This window comes from Aspergillus neoniger (genome assembly GCF_003184625.1).
Source record: "Aspergillus neoniger CBS 115656 unplaced genomic scaffold BO87scaffold_30, whole genome shotgun sequence".
In the NCBI taxonomy this organism is placed as follows: Eukaryota; Fungi; Ascomycota; class Eurotiomycetes; order Eurotiales; family Aspergillaceae; genus Aspergillus; species Aspergillus neoniger.
The window spans coordinates 1-14,761 of NW_020291158.1; the positions used below are offsets into that span (position 1 = coordinate 1).

The window sequence follows — 14,761 nt, forward strand, 5'->3', positions numbered from 1 at the left end:
ATGAAGTAATTTTGCATTGGTTTGAATTGGGGATTTTTTATTTTTTATTTATTTATTTTTCTGATTTTTTTTTTTTTTTTTTTTTTTTTTTTTTTTTCCTATTCTTTATCACTCATTTCGTGGCATTGGTGTTTTGATTCAGATTACTAGACTCAATTCATCAATTCAACTGTTGTTGTTGTTAGTAGTATCGCTGTGCGGAGTTGTTATTATATATTGACTGACATGAAGTACTAGTACTAGTGCGTAATTGAAAAGGAGTGAAAGATTAAACAGAAAAATTAAAAAAAAAAAAAAAAAAAAAAAAAAAAAGATAGATTCAAACAATGTAAAATAAGATAGAAAGGAAAGGGAAAAGAAAGGAAGAATATATACTGTCATTGCATCATAGGAATCGGATGAGACAACTTTGTATAGTGATGTGGATACTAGAATACCTCTTTTTCTCAGTGTTAGTAAATAAGTAACATTGAATAATATCTAGGCGACTGCTTGCTTTGAAAGACACGCTCGCAAATAACTTAACATCCAGCTCTTGTATCCAGCCATAACGCCTATATATGAGAATGATAGAAGTGTTGATCATGTAATCACACGTAGCAATGGTCATAACAATCGTAAAGCCTCCTCGCAATATCAGAAATGGGAATATCTGCTCAAAAGGATAGGATCAGGGGAGAAATGAAGGGAGAGGTGGATGTATGGGAAAGTACCAACAAATAAATCATGGTTTTCCTTCACCTTTCACCGAAGAGGATGTGCATTTGTTGGAAAACACAGGGAGCTCGAATTTCCGACCGATATAGGTGAATATTTCCGCCATCGATTCCTTCTCAACCATGCCGTCTGCGAAGTTGTCAAAGGCTGTGCGGAGGATGAACATAACTCGTGATATCAGACAGCCCGGGATGTTTTGGGTGTAGTATTTCATGCTGCGGCAAATGTTGCACGCGTACTGATATCGTTCCTGGAGTCCGAGGACGCTGACTAGTCCCGGGTCGGTGGTGGAGATGATCAGGCCCAAGGCCCAGTAGAAGGTCATTGATGTCGCTAGAAGCAGGTCCGGGTACATGATGTTTTGTCCCACTATTATTTGCATTGTGCTGGGGTTGCGACACCTGAATTTAGGGAAGTCGTCGGTTGGGTCTGCTTCGCTTGGACTTTCCTCCCATAGCCCGCCTGACGGGTATGTATCGGCATACATGTTCTTCCATACTTGGAGAAGACCTTGAAGTTCGGTGGCCCGTTCCCAAATGGCACTCTGCATGTTGACTAGCTCTGATGGAGGCTTGTTCCCCCCTTTTAGTAGCGCCGAGAACTCATCAACTTGGGCAAGATATCCGGGGATATGCACTGCAACATCCAGCAGGCGTTGGAGGATGTCCTTGGCCGGTCCGTCCCCAGGCCATGGGACTGTCAACCAATCTTTTTCCGCAAGGAAAGTAGGCTTCCGATGTACCAAGGCTGCCGTGACCTGGCCAGTTTGTCAGAGTCGTTTCTAGAAATAATGATGAAGGTTTATCTTACCCAATACATCCGAAGGTCAACATACAAAGAGCGCTCAATGCCATGTCGATGTCGATATGGTGTTCGAGTCCGTAAAAGTTCCAAACCACCCAGCTGATGCTTGAGAAGTGAGTCTTTTGACGTTTGCTTGAAAGCCTATTCCAACATTAGCGAGGGATTGCGCAAGCAACAATCAATACTCACTTCTATGATAGTAGCTAGGAGAACGACGACAAGGACCTCGGTCGACTTGCCCTGCTGAGGGTCATACAAAGCATGTTGAAGGGAGCGCAAAACTCGGAGGTAACGCGAGTGTCCAGCTACCTCGACTGAGCGGTTTCCATCGCGCCGGCCAGCGAATGTGAGAGATGCTGCTTCAAAAGCACTGCACAGAATCGGCGAAAAGACTCGCAAGGACCGAGCTTCACGTAAAGCGATGGTGCCGCTGACTTGGGTGGGACTGAAATCAGTGACCAAGCGTTCAACATAAAATTCAATTAATGCGTTAGCTAGATTGGGATCAGTAAGGATAACTTTCTCTTTCAACAACGGTGGAGAGGAGGAACGACCTGGACCCTGGTGAGCGAAAGGGATATGCAAAGGTCGGGGAGGGTATGATAACCACGTACTTTCTTTACGTGTACGTTGCTCCTCCAGCACTACTGCGTTGGGTGAGGCCAAAGACTGATTGTCTGCGGCCTTGGAAGAAAGGTCCAGTTCGTCCAATGAGTCGTCCCCATCGTCAACCGAGTTGTCCGACTCCTTGATGGAGTAGAGCGCCTGGCTGCTCGGTAGCGATCCGTCTTCATCCTTGATGGCGGGAAGGTTGGCGAGTTGGCGAGCTTCGGCAAGCTGCTGTTTCAGATTCTCACAGGAGCGAAGAAGGTTCTCGATTAAAGCCGACTGCTGGATGTAATGGCGGTCCCGCTTGCTGGTGCCGTATTCGCACTCGGACGGTGTACCGCGGAGGCAGCAGGCACCGCACGGCTTTACTCGGTCGCACTGTCAAGTCGCGCGTTAGTCAGGAGGGCACGACACCACGATGGTGAGACCTGCTCGGCATTTAAGACGGCTCCTAGCCCCCAAAGCACGCGCCGCGAACAATGGGTATTGATTTCAAAGACAACCATACCTTGACTTTGCGTTTATGGCAGTTTAAGCACGAGTATGTGGGTCGGATCTTCTTTCGAGAGCCCGCTTTGGCAGCTCCCGAAGCCTCAGGTGGATTGTTTCTGGCGCCATCCCCAGAAGACATCTCGTTTACTCGCGTCCTGCTCGGCGTCGTTCAGAAAATAGCGGGCTACTGAATGGTTTGGTCTGACAGGGCGGGGAAGGGAAATCGTCGCTTGGCCCTGGAACACTGATCGTGTTGCTGTCAGGCAGAGAGAGATACTTATGCGAACAGGAACAGGAAAGATTGTTGGTGGTCGAACAAAGTCTATTGTGACACTCATTAAAACTGGGGGGGTCTCTGGATTTGACTCGTAGCTCCGGCTAGTAAGGATCATAGAGACACACTTGAGTGGTGGCTTACACCAGGAGGATGACGATGTTCAGAGACCATCGCTTTCGCGGGCGACTCTTGTGCACCTTAATTCCGACCTGTCTTGGTTCCGAATGATCCTAGACCGTGGCTCCTTGAACGCTAATTTCATGCCGGCCTGTCAGATTTCATGCTAGGGTCCTGTCGGCTGTCCGCCTTTTATTTGTGACCGCGCGGATAAGGCAGAGGCGCACTCCGTCCTTCCGTACCTCTCACTCAGCTGAACGCCCGCCGGGGTTTGGTCCTCCTGGTTCTTTCCTGGTCCTTATGTTCCCGCTCTCCACTATTGGTGCAGGGGGCTATAGTGGAGGTCGCAACAACAACCAGACCAAACGGATGATGATGCGATAACGGACGTTGCACCAGAATATCCTTGTGACCTATCACCCCATCCAAAACAGAAAGAAAATAATCTACTCCGTACCGCGCGCGAGTGATCAATTGAGCAACCAAAGTCTCTCGCCACGCTCCTCGGTATTTCGGTACACAGCGATGTACCGGACAGAAGGCTCCAGACGTGTCCTGGCTGCCTAGGCTTGTGTGATATGGCTAAAGCAAATGCAGGATCGTTGAGGCGGGAGACATTGGGGGACCTAAAGGGGCGAGGAAAGACAACCCCCTCTCAAGCAGTTGGGGAATCTTGCAGGGATCGGCGGTTTTAGCGTCGTGCGACAGGCTCGAAAAGCGGTGGTGATGCTTCGCTTTCCGGTTGGTGCGATCGGGGCTGGGGATGGACAGCAGCTGCATGGCCAGTCGAAAATGCAATACTATGGGGTAGGAGAGCTGCCCAGTATCCCTGCTGGATGACTCTATAATATTTCCATCTGATGCGTCTAAGCCGGTTCATCAACAAACGGCGTAGAGCTTCGCAGAGGCAAGACTAAGAAGCGACAGAAACCCTGTCAGCAAGCGATCCAGCGCCTTTGGCCACGCAGACTAGTCCTAGTGCCGCGCTTATGTATGTCTTGCGCGAAGGGAAAAAGAAAAAAGGCACCACGAAGAAGCGGAACAGAAAAAAGAAGCAAAGAAAAAGGCGGACCAGATAATCACCAAGACAGCAAGGGTATGAACCAGACAACTAACACACTGTAACTACTGATGTCTCTCCTTGCAGAGATTCTTGAACTCTTCACGCATTCGATCGTCATGGGAAACGTTTTTCTTGCTTATGACAGACCGTCCAGCATTTCCCTTTCCCTTCCACGGGATATTGGCAGGGAGAGAAAAAGCGCGCACTATAAAATCTCGCTTATAGTCTTTTCCCGATGTTGATTCGTGGTTTCCTTCGGCCGGAATAGCCAGCAATTTCGGACTTTTCTCATCCCTGTCGATGGAAGTCTTCGGCAAAGGAATGAAACCATTTCTAATGCATGCATAGGATGATATGATCGGGAAAGGAGTCGAGAGGCAGAATGGGTTGACGGAGCGGAAAAGAGGCGAGGATGAGATAATTGAAGTCACCTGCTCTCGCCGTCTCTTTCCACTTCCTACTCTCTCCGTCTCCGCCATCCGGAATATGACGCGCGCAGTATTCAGAAACGGAAAAGACAGCCAATAGCGAATTCGTGATCTCTATATCCTGACGTAGTCAGAGTGGTATACCAGACTCGAGATCGTATTGCGATATCTCCATACTGCGGTTGTCCGTCATGCCCTTCTGATCACCGATCCTGCCCGTCTACGGACAATGGCAAAGAGGACAGTCAGAACTAACGAGATAAGAGTACAGTAACTCCAACGCCATTCTCTTCCAAGGAGAGGTTCAGAGCGAAATTTTTTGTTGATGACAGATACTTAGCAGGTTTAACGATCCTGCTACCGGCCGACGGTCTCATTGCCGAGAAACATTGAAAGTAATAGTTGAATAATATACAGTGTACCTCTCATAGTGCTGCTCTATACTATGAGACCATATAAACTCGATATTTTGCGAGGCACCAAAGCGCTCCCTAAAGGCTTTCAACAGTCAGACCTGTCATCTCTGAGCCTTCCATGCTGGAATGGTAAAGACGCCAGGAAGTAAGATTCGTGTCGACATTCATGTCTAACCATCTCCATGACATCAGAACTACCTACTACCTACTTTTCGCTTTTCCCCTTATTTATACTTGACAAAACTAAGTACTCAAGGAGGAATTGGGAGGGAGTAGGAAGGGAGAACCTGGAAGGAAAATAGCACTAATCCGGGGATGGCATGATCGCAACCGAGCAGCTGGCTAAACACCCTGTTGTCGATAAACACAAAGATATCTCCTGAGCTCTTTCGAACTTCGTCATCTACCCCGGTCACTACCGATTCGTTTCCTCCACTTACCCGACCAGATTCAGTCTGGACAACCCACCAGGCCTTCTTTGGAATTGCTTGCTTATCATCATTACCTTCCATCTGAATGTGCTCTGATTGTTTCAGTCATCTTGCTCCCACATGAGTCGCCATAGCAAGTACATCGAGTCAATGACTCATGCTCATTGGGTGCCATCAGAGTGATGCCGTTGTCTTCAACCTTGTCCATTCGGCTATTTAAAGAGTCGATATCGATCTACTCCAGTGAGGTCTTCTATAATTCAGGTGTCAGAATTCTCATGCTCATGCTGATCCTAACGTCTTCAAATTGGCCCTGCATAGAGTCGCTTTATCTAGCCCAGAGACAAGTAACGGTACTGATCTACAGCCGGCTTGGTCGTCTCCATCAGTCATCGCTTCTCGGGGAACCTCTTCAGATTCCGGGCAGTGAAAATGTTTGGTAATCGAGGGAGGCTATAATCATCCCGGGAGTGGATATACTGTCTACGGTAGACACTCGGGGGCCAACACTTGACAGGGACTCACAAGTCCTCAAAAGAAGGGCGCCAGATAGTCCACCACGCTACGGGGTATGCAACATCTGAATCACAGCCATCGTCACTTCCCTACAATCACAGCTTGGCCTTTGATCCTTCATCATCATATCTGACTGCGAAGCTGTAGGCTGGGTCATAATGCATAGCCCAATACCCGTCCCAGATCTTCTTCGTGACCGGACCAATCTGCCCCCGATTCACAGGCTTCCCATCCAACTCTGTGATGGGCATGATTCCACCCGCTGTCGTGCACATGAAAATTTCATCACACTGATACGCCAACTCGACCGGCAGAGCCTCGAGGTGAACTTGGATCCCACAAGCTCGTGCAACATCAATGACACTTGTCCTGGTGACACCATGTAGCACACCGCGATCAGGCGTATAAATCGCACCGTCCTTGATCAGAACAATATTATAACGGGATCCCTCCGTGAGATGGCCATCTCCATCCGTCAAGAACGGGTACATCGAACCTCGATCCGCAGCCTCGAGCAAATCGAGTCAAGTCACCCCATTGTAAGTTCTTCACGGTAGGGTCGATAGCCCCTGGAAGGACCCGACGAACAGTTCGCATAATAATAGCACTTCCACCGATCCGTTGGACCTCTGGATCCATGACCCAGACATAGGGTTGCACAAGCATGTACAGGTTGTTTACCAGATCCTCCGGCTTGACACCGCGAACGCTCTGCAGTCCCCGCGTCACAATCAGAGCCACATATGCGTCCCGCATACCGCTTTGAGCGACCATACTACCCAGGGTTTTCTTCACTTCATCGCGGGATATAGGCAACTTGAGACGCGGCTTCACGCAGGCCAATTCAAGTCGAGAGAGGTGGTCGTCTAGGCGAAAGAACCGGCCGTCCCAAACGGCGATGACATCGTAGGTCAAATCACTGCGCAGAAAGCCTTGGTCGACTAGGGGGATGCGGGCCTCCCTGAGGGGAACGAGTTGTCCTTCAACCCAGGCGATGCCCTTGGCGTAGGGGTTTTTACTGGCTTCTAGTCTCGCTCGACGAGTGGCGTATCTAGATAGAACGTGGTTCATGGATGTCATGATGCAGTAGGCCGAGGTACAAGGACCGATAGTAGAATTACTGGTCGGGTTTCGTCTTGATGATAGCCAAGAAGTGAGGGACAGCCCCAGGGGGGACGCAAGGTGGCTACGAAGGATGGAGTCGAGACTGACGTGTCTCCAAGGCAGGCTACCACATTAAGTCAGATCGGAGAAGTGTGCCTATCAGGGTGCATAATGCTGTCGGCGAGACACCGATAAGGAGCAAGCAAGCAGCCTTGCCTAGGTACCGGGCGCTCGAACAAGGCTCCCATCGAGCGGGGAATGTCATCCCGGGAGTTCGGGACCGTTGGACTGCTGTCATTCACTACTCCTTGGTTCCTTTGCATACGCATATCTCCCGGTACTATAGTAATGTGGACTATGACCCCTGCGGCTAGAAGGCTACAAGGTTCAAGGAGTATTTTGACGCATACTCATTGTTAAAAGAGGCTTCTATATTTTATATCACCAAAGTCCACTGCCTATTGCTAGGGAGCCAACGAATGCTAGACACACAAGACCTACAAACGATCTGGGTATGTACTACACAATTAATTCAACTCAGATGTTTATATCGAAGTTTTCTGACGCCGAGTGATGCAGAACGCGATCATGATTATCAGCCATGTATTCAGTTTGCTTTTACTACTCCGTTTGTCAATGATTCCCGCTAAGGAGCTACCTATCGGCCGGTCACTCTGGGTTATACCTTTACCTAATCACGGTAGGATTGTCACTACCCCAACCACCGAGTGTGATTCCAAGCGCTCTAGATAAGCATCTTAACCTGGGCAGAGCCAGACAGCTTAGTACCTGAGTTATCACATTCAAGACAAAAGCAGCCTCGGATGACCCGTGGTCGAGTTAGAAATAGCCGCCAGGATCGGGCTATACCGGCCTCAGTCTACGAATGTAGGTCATGTCACCACAGTAGCCTCGCCTCCACTCCTTCTATACGCAACTACAGGGGTATGTCAATCTTGGTCCGCCGTCAGCCTTGTGCCATGCAGCACGGCGCCAACGCAGCCGAGCTTGGTAGGCTCCTCGAGGCCTTTTCCTCCGGCGCTTGTAATACGTAGCAGTATCTCTAAGAATAGATATAGGTTGCAGTCTGGCGTGTGGGCTAGATGCGCTTGAACTCACTTGATAATAGGCCCTTTAATAGTTACTATACACACTAGTGCCTACTCTCCCAAGCATTGAAGCAAGGCTGGGACCCCCTCAAACGCGTATTGACCCGTTCAGCCTAGTCATGTATCTCTAGCCTTTTATCAGGCTGATTCAAGGCGGCTATGTCAGGTTCTCGAGGGGTATCTACTGGATAACAATGAAACTTGCATGTAATTCTAGGGTCCTGATGTCTTAGTAACTATCGGAACGATTGGATATCGAGATACTGACTGGTCATGTCCCATTAGCCGCTGTTTAAGCCGCTGATCGGCCTTAAATGCTATCGTGTTTCGTTTCACGCTCACCTACTAGTTACCAGTAGTGCCTTCTGACATTCTGAGCTTGGTCATCCGAGCAGATTCTTGACTGTATAAAGGGGCGTGTGTTAGTTCTGCTACTCGCAATATACCGTTCTATCATCCAAAGAACATTAAGTTTCAGAACCCTCACACTGCACGTCAAAGAGCGTTGTTCATTTCTGTCGCCTATCCTCTCCATTCTCTTGTCAAACGCGTCCGCCACAATATCAAAAGCACTCGGATCCTTCGTTGGCAAGGCCAAAGTTATCAAGAACGCACCGTCCAAGTTCACCAGCTCAGTTGTGGAGGGCAGCCGAATCATCCCCTTCCAGAAACAAGGATGCTGAGATGCAATTTCGCATTGACGCTGGTCATTACGACGAGAGTACAAAGAAATTGAACGTTGTCTTGCAGGTCAATTCACAGGCAAAGAGTCCTGCGCTCAAGGACTGGATAAAGAAAAACTCAACTCATGGAAAACTCGCGACTGCATCGTATGATACTTCCGCGGCCGACCAACGGGCAGAGTACGAAAGAATGCTTGGGGAGCTTGAGGATAAGGGAAAAGGAAATCTCGGTTAACCGCCAGTGCTAGGTTAGGACCGTCGACATGAGTCCATTTCAGCCTTCATGCAAGAACTCACAGACCAGATTAGAGCCGCGATGAGGTTTGCGAAGGCCGGATGGGCATGGGTTATGTCACGGGGATTTGACCCGCCAAAGCAATGGGCGGCTAGTCCTTTGCTCGCCATTTGCTAGGTTGACCCGTCGGTGTTTTGGCAAGAGGACGGAGGATTAGTCGGACAAATGTTTCGCGAGACATTGAAGTGAGAATCTGGAGACCGAGAATAGCAGCAGGCAGAGTGTTCGCGTAAGAGCTATACAGGTCGAAGATGTTAGCAAAAATGAAAGATAACACAGTGCTGCAACCTACTGGATTATTAGGACACTACTCACAGTACTACTAGTAAAGTAACCTAAGGATAGTACTAACGTTAACGTTAACGTTAGTAGTAAGTACCTTTGCAACTACTAGATACATCACGCCGGCTTTGAATGGTTATCCGACGTCTCATTGGCTGCACGGGACGAGCCATGCTCCACCGGCCTTGCTTTCTCCGTCACCTTCATCCGCCCCTTCGATCGGTTTCCCTTATAGGCGCATGAGATCAAACTCCAACCACTATGGGCGTCGGAGGATAAGAGTGTTCCTTTTCCTCTTCCCCAATCCCTCTGCTTCTCATTCCAACTCGTATCTTAAGTAATATGATACAGCAATTGTTAAGATTGGCTCATGCTACGCGCCGGCGACTACCCCCTTTCTTCCTTTCGACAACAACAGGGCTCGTTAGAAGACACACATTCCGCGTGGCGGATAAGGCATTCTATTCGCACTCAACGGCTACGAGGAAGGGCCGGGTAGAATTGCGGATGTATCATACACCGATGTCTCACGATCACTCGACACCACCAAATCATGGCCGCGATAATCGCAGTGGTGTGCACTTAGATCTCGATCCACATTAATTACACTAGTGGGCGCTGGCTTCGCAATGACGATGAGGAGCGAGCCTCTCGCTACATTCAATTCGATTTTGATGCCCTCCGTCGCAAAGTCCTTACTCTGTCGCCAGGAGCAAGTACTATCACGCAATGTCAAAAATTGGAAGGTGGTTTCAACCGGGTCTTTATTTTCGAACTGGACAATGACAAACGAGTGGTCGCAAGACTTCCGTTTTCGCTGGCTGGTCCGGCACAGCTGACTACCAGTTCTGAGATCGCAACGATCGAATATCGTAAGTTCCTCTCATCATTCTTTCGCTTCACTGGCTTATGGTACACTCTGCTCTTCAGTGCAAGCCAATACTACCGTTCCTATACCCAAGATACTCGACTGGAGCAACGATGCCACGAGCATCGATAATCCCATTGGCAGCGAATACATCATCATGGAGCATGCAACTGGTGTTCAGCTGCACAAGAAGTGGCATAAAATGGACGATAAAAAACGTATCAAGTGTATAGACGCAATCTACCGGAAGCTTAAAGAAGTAGTTAACCTACAGTTTCCGTGCTTTGGGGGTCTGTATTCTTTACACAGTCCCGTAAGCCCCGACAACAAACGTGTGCTTGACGGAGAATTCTGTATTGGACCACATTGTGGAACCAGATACTGGAACTGTGACGTTGGAAGAGGCCAAGCTTCACAAGATACAAAACCCAACCGGGGGCCCTGTGGGTTATCAAAATCAACCCCACGGCTTCAGTACTGGCTAACCAATAACGACTAGGGAATGACCTTTATGAATACTGCGATGGCCTTATTGATGCTGGTCTATCGAGGCTTCCGGCTGTGGACTCGGAAACGAAACGACGACCGATGTATCATGGCTCAGTCGAAACACACAAGATGCTTCTAGCTCAGACGCGAGACCTGATGAGATGCATGTCTCAGGATTCCCGGATAAAGGACTGTGCGACACCAGTATTGTTTCACCCAGACCTTCACAAGAGGAACATATTTGTCTCAGAGGATGATCCTTCTGAAATAACGGCTATCATTGACTGGCAGGCCGCTAGCATTGAGCCGGCGTTTTGGTATGCGGATGAGATTCCCGACTTTGCAACGGAGAATGAGGTCTGCACCAGAGCATTTGATGTCTGCACCCAATTCCTTATACCCACGCTCTCAAAGCCGAGATTGATGGACCAAAATCTATTCCGACCATTTCGCTACAGCTACAGGACGTGGAAGGATGGAGCTGCGGCACTACACCACGACCTGATTGACACATCTCAAAACTGGGAAAAGCTAGGCTTTGCAGGACCATGTCCTTACGCAGTCCCTCCACCGTATGAAGTGGCAGATCATCAGAAGAAGTATAGACTTTTTGAAGCAGCGCATAATCTGCGTTATGATCTGGCAGGCTTGCTCAACACATCCACTGATGGCTGGGTACCAACGGGTGACTGGGAGGCGGCGCAGACAGCGCATCATGAGATGTTTGATGGAATGTTGCAGGCCGTATTGACTAATCCTGAAATCGCCGATCCAGATGAGCCTGTGAAGGATGAAGAGACACTGAGATCCATATGGCCTTTTGATATCTAAGGTTCCACTTCAGTCTGTTTGTCTGGACAATGGAGTCATCCCATAATACCCATCACCTCGCGAAACTATTGAGCACCTATGTCACGGGGCTAAGGAATAGGGGCTTGAGATGATAAATCAGAACTCCCAAAGATGGTTTAGATTCCGCAGTGACAGAATGAGAACCTTCACAGTCACCGGTGGAAGTAGCACCTACCATGAACTCAAATTACAACTTATATGACAAAATTGATCTCGCCTCCTGGGGGCGAGCAGCCCAAGTGGTCAATGCACAGGCTTCCAGAACATTGTTGAAGAAATACATCATGTAGGACAGGCCGGCCGCTTCTGAAGAAATGGATCTACTATTGAACCAAGATCCACCTTATAGTGGGCTAGTTTATTGTCCGCAAATGATCGACATCCCGCGTGTTCCCCCGGTTTGTCGCTGTCAGTAAACTTCGATAGTCGATCGGCTAACTTCTCCGTCAGATGCTCGGCCACGCGTAGACCTCGTATCCATGAGCTAATAACGCCCTTGCTTTCAGGGACCCCCTGATGCCGGTGAGGCGATCTTCTGCCGTTCATACCCTTGATTGTGCTTCACCCAGCGATCCCCTTCTAGTCTCTCCGCATCCGCACCCTCCCTGCATATGTTCCCACTTGCGCCATCCTACCCATGAGGAGTAAATCGGGGGCCTGAGCGGCCCTTGTTGGCCCCATTGTCCTTTGCATCCACTCGCAGATCCTCTTCTCCTCGGACCCTGAGGGTGGCGACCCTGGTCGACGTTCAATAAATCTCCCACTATCCTCCCTCCCCCTCACTACACCATGCCATCTTTGTCAACCATGTGTCCCCCTCACCCATGCTCCTCAAACGCGACAACCCTTCAGGGCGCCTTCTCCCCGACATATACCGAGACTCCCACCAAGTGCACATCTTCACGGCCTTTGCCGCCATCGCCTGCTACAATGCCATTGAACTCATCATCCTCTGTCTCTCGACCTTCAAACGCCGAGGCAGCGTCTACTTCTGGTCCCTCCTCGTTGCCTCCTTAAGCATCTTCCCGCAGTGCGTAGGATATATTCTCCTCTTCTCCCGACCCCAAATCTCGCCCTACGGCTCCGTCACTCTTATCATGATCGGCTGGTGCGGTATGATAACCGGCCACTCACTCGTCCTCTGGTCCCGTCTCCATCTCGTCCTCCAGGACCCTACAATCCTTCGGTATCTACTCCGTCTCATCATCCTGGACGACATCCTCCTCCAAATTCCAATAACGGTCCTCCTATACGGGACCGTCTCCACACACTGGAGACTCTTCAACCACGGATACAACATCATGGAGCGCATCCAGCTCGTCGGCTTCTGTCTCCAAGAAGGTCTCCTCTCCGGTCTGTATGTCTGGGAAGCTGCGAAGCTGCTACGACTTCGGCCTGATGACCGACATCGTCGTATCCTGGCGCAGCTGATTGTGATTAATATTCTGGTCTTGATACTTGATATAGCCGTCGTCGGTATCCAGTACGCGGGCTACTATGCCTTGCAGGTCATGTTCAAGCCTGTCGCTTATAGCATCAAGCTGAAGCTTGAGTATGCGATACTAAGACGGCTGGTGGATGTTGTTAAGAAGGTCAATACCCAGGAGTCATTGAGTACCCAGGGCTTCGATATGCTGCCTTCGTCATCGGAGGGATTGAGACCGAGAATGGAGAATCATGTAGATGGTGGCCCTGGTGGCTTTCTGTACCCTCAGAAGGTGTATACTTCGTCTCGTGGGTCTTAAACTTCGGTCTGTATATAAATATGATAGAATTGAACGGCCGCCTTAGATCAGAGAAGATGCTTCGCATTTGACTTTCTATAGACACTGCATTCACACTCACTGGTGCTCGTCTATCAAGTATGCCTTTTCGCTAAAAGCCCTCCCACTCCATCGAACGCTAACTTCCACACATGATCACACTATCACCCCATATCCGACATGCAAGTCACAATGCAGTGTAAATCAACGCCAATCTCCGTTACCATCAATCCCTGCACCATACCTCCCTTACCACCATCCCGAGCACAAATTCATTCAACAACATGAACCACTCCCCAACCGATGAATCAATCACACCAACTCCCACGGATTAATACTACTATCCCTCATTCTCTCCCTATCCTCCAACTGTCTCACCCTCCTCCTCAACGTCCCCAAATGCATCTCCATCTCCGTAAGAGCGCGTCTCAAAAACGGCGAATCGTCAATCGTCTCCGGACCTAACGGAAAGGGAAGAATACTTCCATCAAGACGAGAAGTACCGGGCGAAGAGGTGGACACTTCACTTCTCTCTAGCTTGATCGTCGGGCCTGAGTCCCGCTCTCCATCACGACTGGTATACCCCACGTCAATACCACTAGGTGTTGGAGTAGTAGCCCTCGGTCGTAGATTGTATGGCCTGTGGCGAGTGGATCCGCGCCCTCTTCCCCTAGCCCTACCTCCACCACGACCAGAAGCAACAGCAGTAGTTAAATATCCCCTTGAAGCAGATGGTGGCGGAGTGGCGAGCCCAGCCTCATCCCCATACCCATCCTCATCCTTAACTCTAACCGGCGTCTCAGGCTCGGGTCCCTCAACCTGCACATCTACCACACACGAACACCCAATTAGCACCCTCCCCAAATCCACCCCCAGAAAGATGAATACTTACTAAAACTACACCCCCTCCTACTAAACCGACACGCCGCACAAGCACCATGCGCACTCATCCCCTCCCTAGTATCGAACCCCACCACGCACGTCTTCCAGACCCCCTTTCCCTCCCTGCAATGGATGCACGGCTCTGGTGGCTCGCATCCGCGTGTCTGTGCGAATGCCGCTGTCAGAGACGCAACGTCCTTCAGTGGTCGACGGAGCGGTTCGTTGGTGGTCTCGTCGATGCGCCATTCGAGGTGTCGGAGGATGGGCAGTTGGTGGTATTCAAGCATTGAGGAGCTGGGGCGGGTGCCGAGGAGGGGGAGGTCGTTGTGGGTTAGGCCGGGGAGGACTGGGACTTTCTAGTTGGTTGGTGGGGATTGGTGGGAGGGGGGAGGGGGGGAAGGGCGTACGCTCTGAGGGGGGGATTTCGACGCGGACGGAGGGGATTGGGCTGGGGGTGTGCTGCTGGTGGGATGGTGGTGAGGTTGAGGGATGGGGTTGGGGTTGGGGCTGGGCGTAGTTGAAGATTCGGAACATGATTGGGGCTGGTTGTGGTGGTTCTTGCAT

The 14,761-nt window shown here is 49.9% G+C and overlaps 6 protein-coding genes across 6 annotated transcripts; 3 read left to right on the top strand and 3 right to left on the bottom strand.

The window, feature by feature from the left end:
• Window positions 1-724: 724 nt before the first annotated feature.
• On the bottom strand, window positions 725-2,761 carry BO87DRAFT_389376 (Zn(II)2Cys6 transcription factor domain-containing protein; the record flags this gene model as incomplete). The annotated part of the gene is made up of 5 exons (XM_025624893.1): window positions 725-1,474; window positions 1,528-1,662; window positions 1,711-2,015; window positions 2,136-2,508; window positions 2,639-2,761. The coding sequence occupies 5 exons, from the start codon at window positions 2,759-2,761 to the stop codon at window positions 725-727; spliced, it is 1,686 nt and encodes a 561-aa protein (XP_025476655.1).
• A 2,704-nt stretch (window positions 2,762-5,465) lies between these two features.
• On the bottom strand, window positions 5,466-6,950 carry BO87DRAFT_409043 (aminotransferase class IV; the record flags this gene model as incomplete). Its single annotated transcript, XM_025626217.1, has 2 exons — window positions 5,466-6,366; window positions 6,404-6,950. 2 exons carry the CDS (start codon window positions 6,948-6,950, stop codon window positions 5,966-5,968), a joined length of 948 nt encoding a protein of 315 aa, XP_025476656.1. The 3' UTR covers window positions 5,466-5,965.
• Window positions 6,951-7,419: 469 nt separating this feature from the next.
• Window positions 7,420-8,190, top strand: BO87DRAFT_379082 (uncharacterized protein). Its single transcript, XM_025623949.1, has one exon. The coding sequence runs from the start codon at window positions 7,548-7,550 to the stop codon at window positions 7,725-7,727; it is 180 nt and encodes a 59-aa protein (XP_025476657.1). The 5' UTR covers window positions 7,420-7,547; the 3' UTR covers window positions 7,728-8,190.
• Window positions 8,191-8,411: 221 nt separating this feature from the next.
• BO87DRAFT_409044 (phosphotransferase family protein) lies at window positions 8,412-11,796 on the top strand. The gene is made up of 4 exons (XM_025626218.1): window positions 8,412-8,946; window positions 9,956-10,215; window positions 10,274-10,654; window positions 10,711-11,796. The coding sequence occupies exons 1-4, from the start codon at window positions 8,768-8,770 to the stop codon at window positions 11,529-11,531; spliced, it is 1,641 nt and encodes a 546-aa protein (XP_025476658.1). The 5' UTR covers window positions 8,412-8,767; the 3' UTR covers window positions 11,532-11,796.
• Window positions 11,797-12,101: 305 nt separating this feature from the next.
• Window positions 12,102-13,339, top strand: BO87DRAFT_379085 (uncharacterized protein). Its single transcript, XM_025623950.1, has one exon. It carries the CDS (start codon window positions 12,377-12,379, stop codon window positions 13,295-13,297), a length of 921 nt encoding a protein of 306 aa, XP_025476659.1. The 5' UTR covers window positions 12,102-12,376; the 3' UTR covers window positions 13,298-13,339.
• A 98-nt stretch (window positions 13,340-13,437) lies between these two features.
• Window positions 13,438-14,731, bottom strand: BO87DRAFT_443535 (DUF3716 domain-containing protein; the record flags this gene model as incomplete). Its single annotated transcript, XM_025628103.1, has 3 exons — window positions 13,438-13,913; window positions 14,297-14,543; window positions 14,605-14,731. The coding sequence occupies 3 exons, from the start codon at window positions 14,729-14,731 to the stop codon at window positions 13,628-13,630; spliced, it is 660 nt and encodes a 219-aa protein (XP_025476660.1). The 3' UTR covers window positions 13,438-13,627.
• Between the last annotated feature and the right edge of the window lie 30 nt (window positions 14,732-14,761).

Bases quoted from the DNA above. Each gene is read 5' to 3' on its own strand.
- BO87DRAFT_379082 (XM_025623949.1), top strand. From the start codon at position 7,548: ATGCAGAACGCGATCATGATTATCAGCCATGTATTCAGTTTGCTTTTA.
- BO87DRAFT_409044 (XM_025626218.1), top strand. From the start codon at position 8,768: ATGCAATTTCGCATTGACGCTGGTCATTACGACGAGAGTACAAAGAAA. The intron at 8,947-9,955 runs GTACGAAAGAAT...TAATTACACTAG, and splicing joins GCGGCCGACCAACGGGCAGA to TGGGCGCTGGCTTCGCAATG. The intron at 10,655-10,710 runs GTGGGTTATCAA...AATAACGACTAG, and splicing joins AAAACCCAACCGGGGGCCCT to GGAATGACCTTTATGAATAC.
- BO87DRAFT_379085 (XM_025623950.1), top strand. From the start codon at position 12,377: ATGCTCCTCAAACGCGACAACCCTTCAGGGCGCCTTCTCCCCGACATA.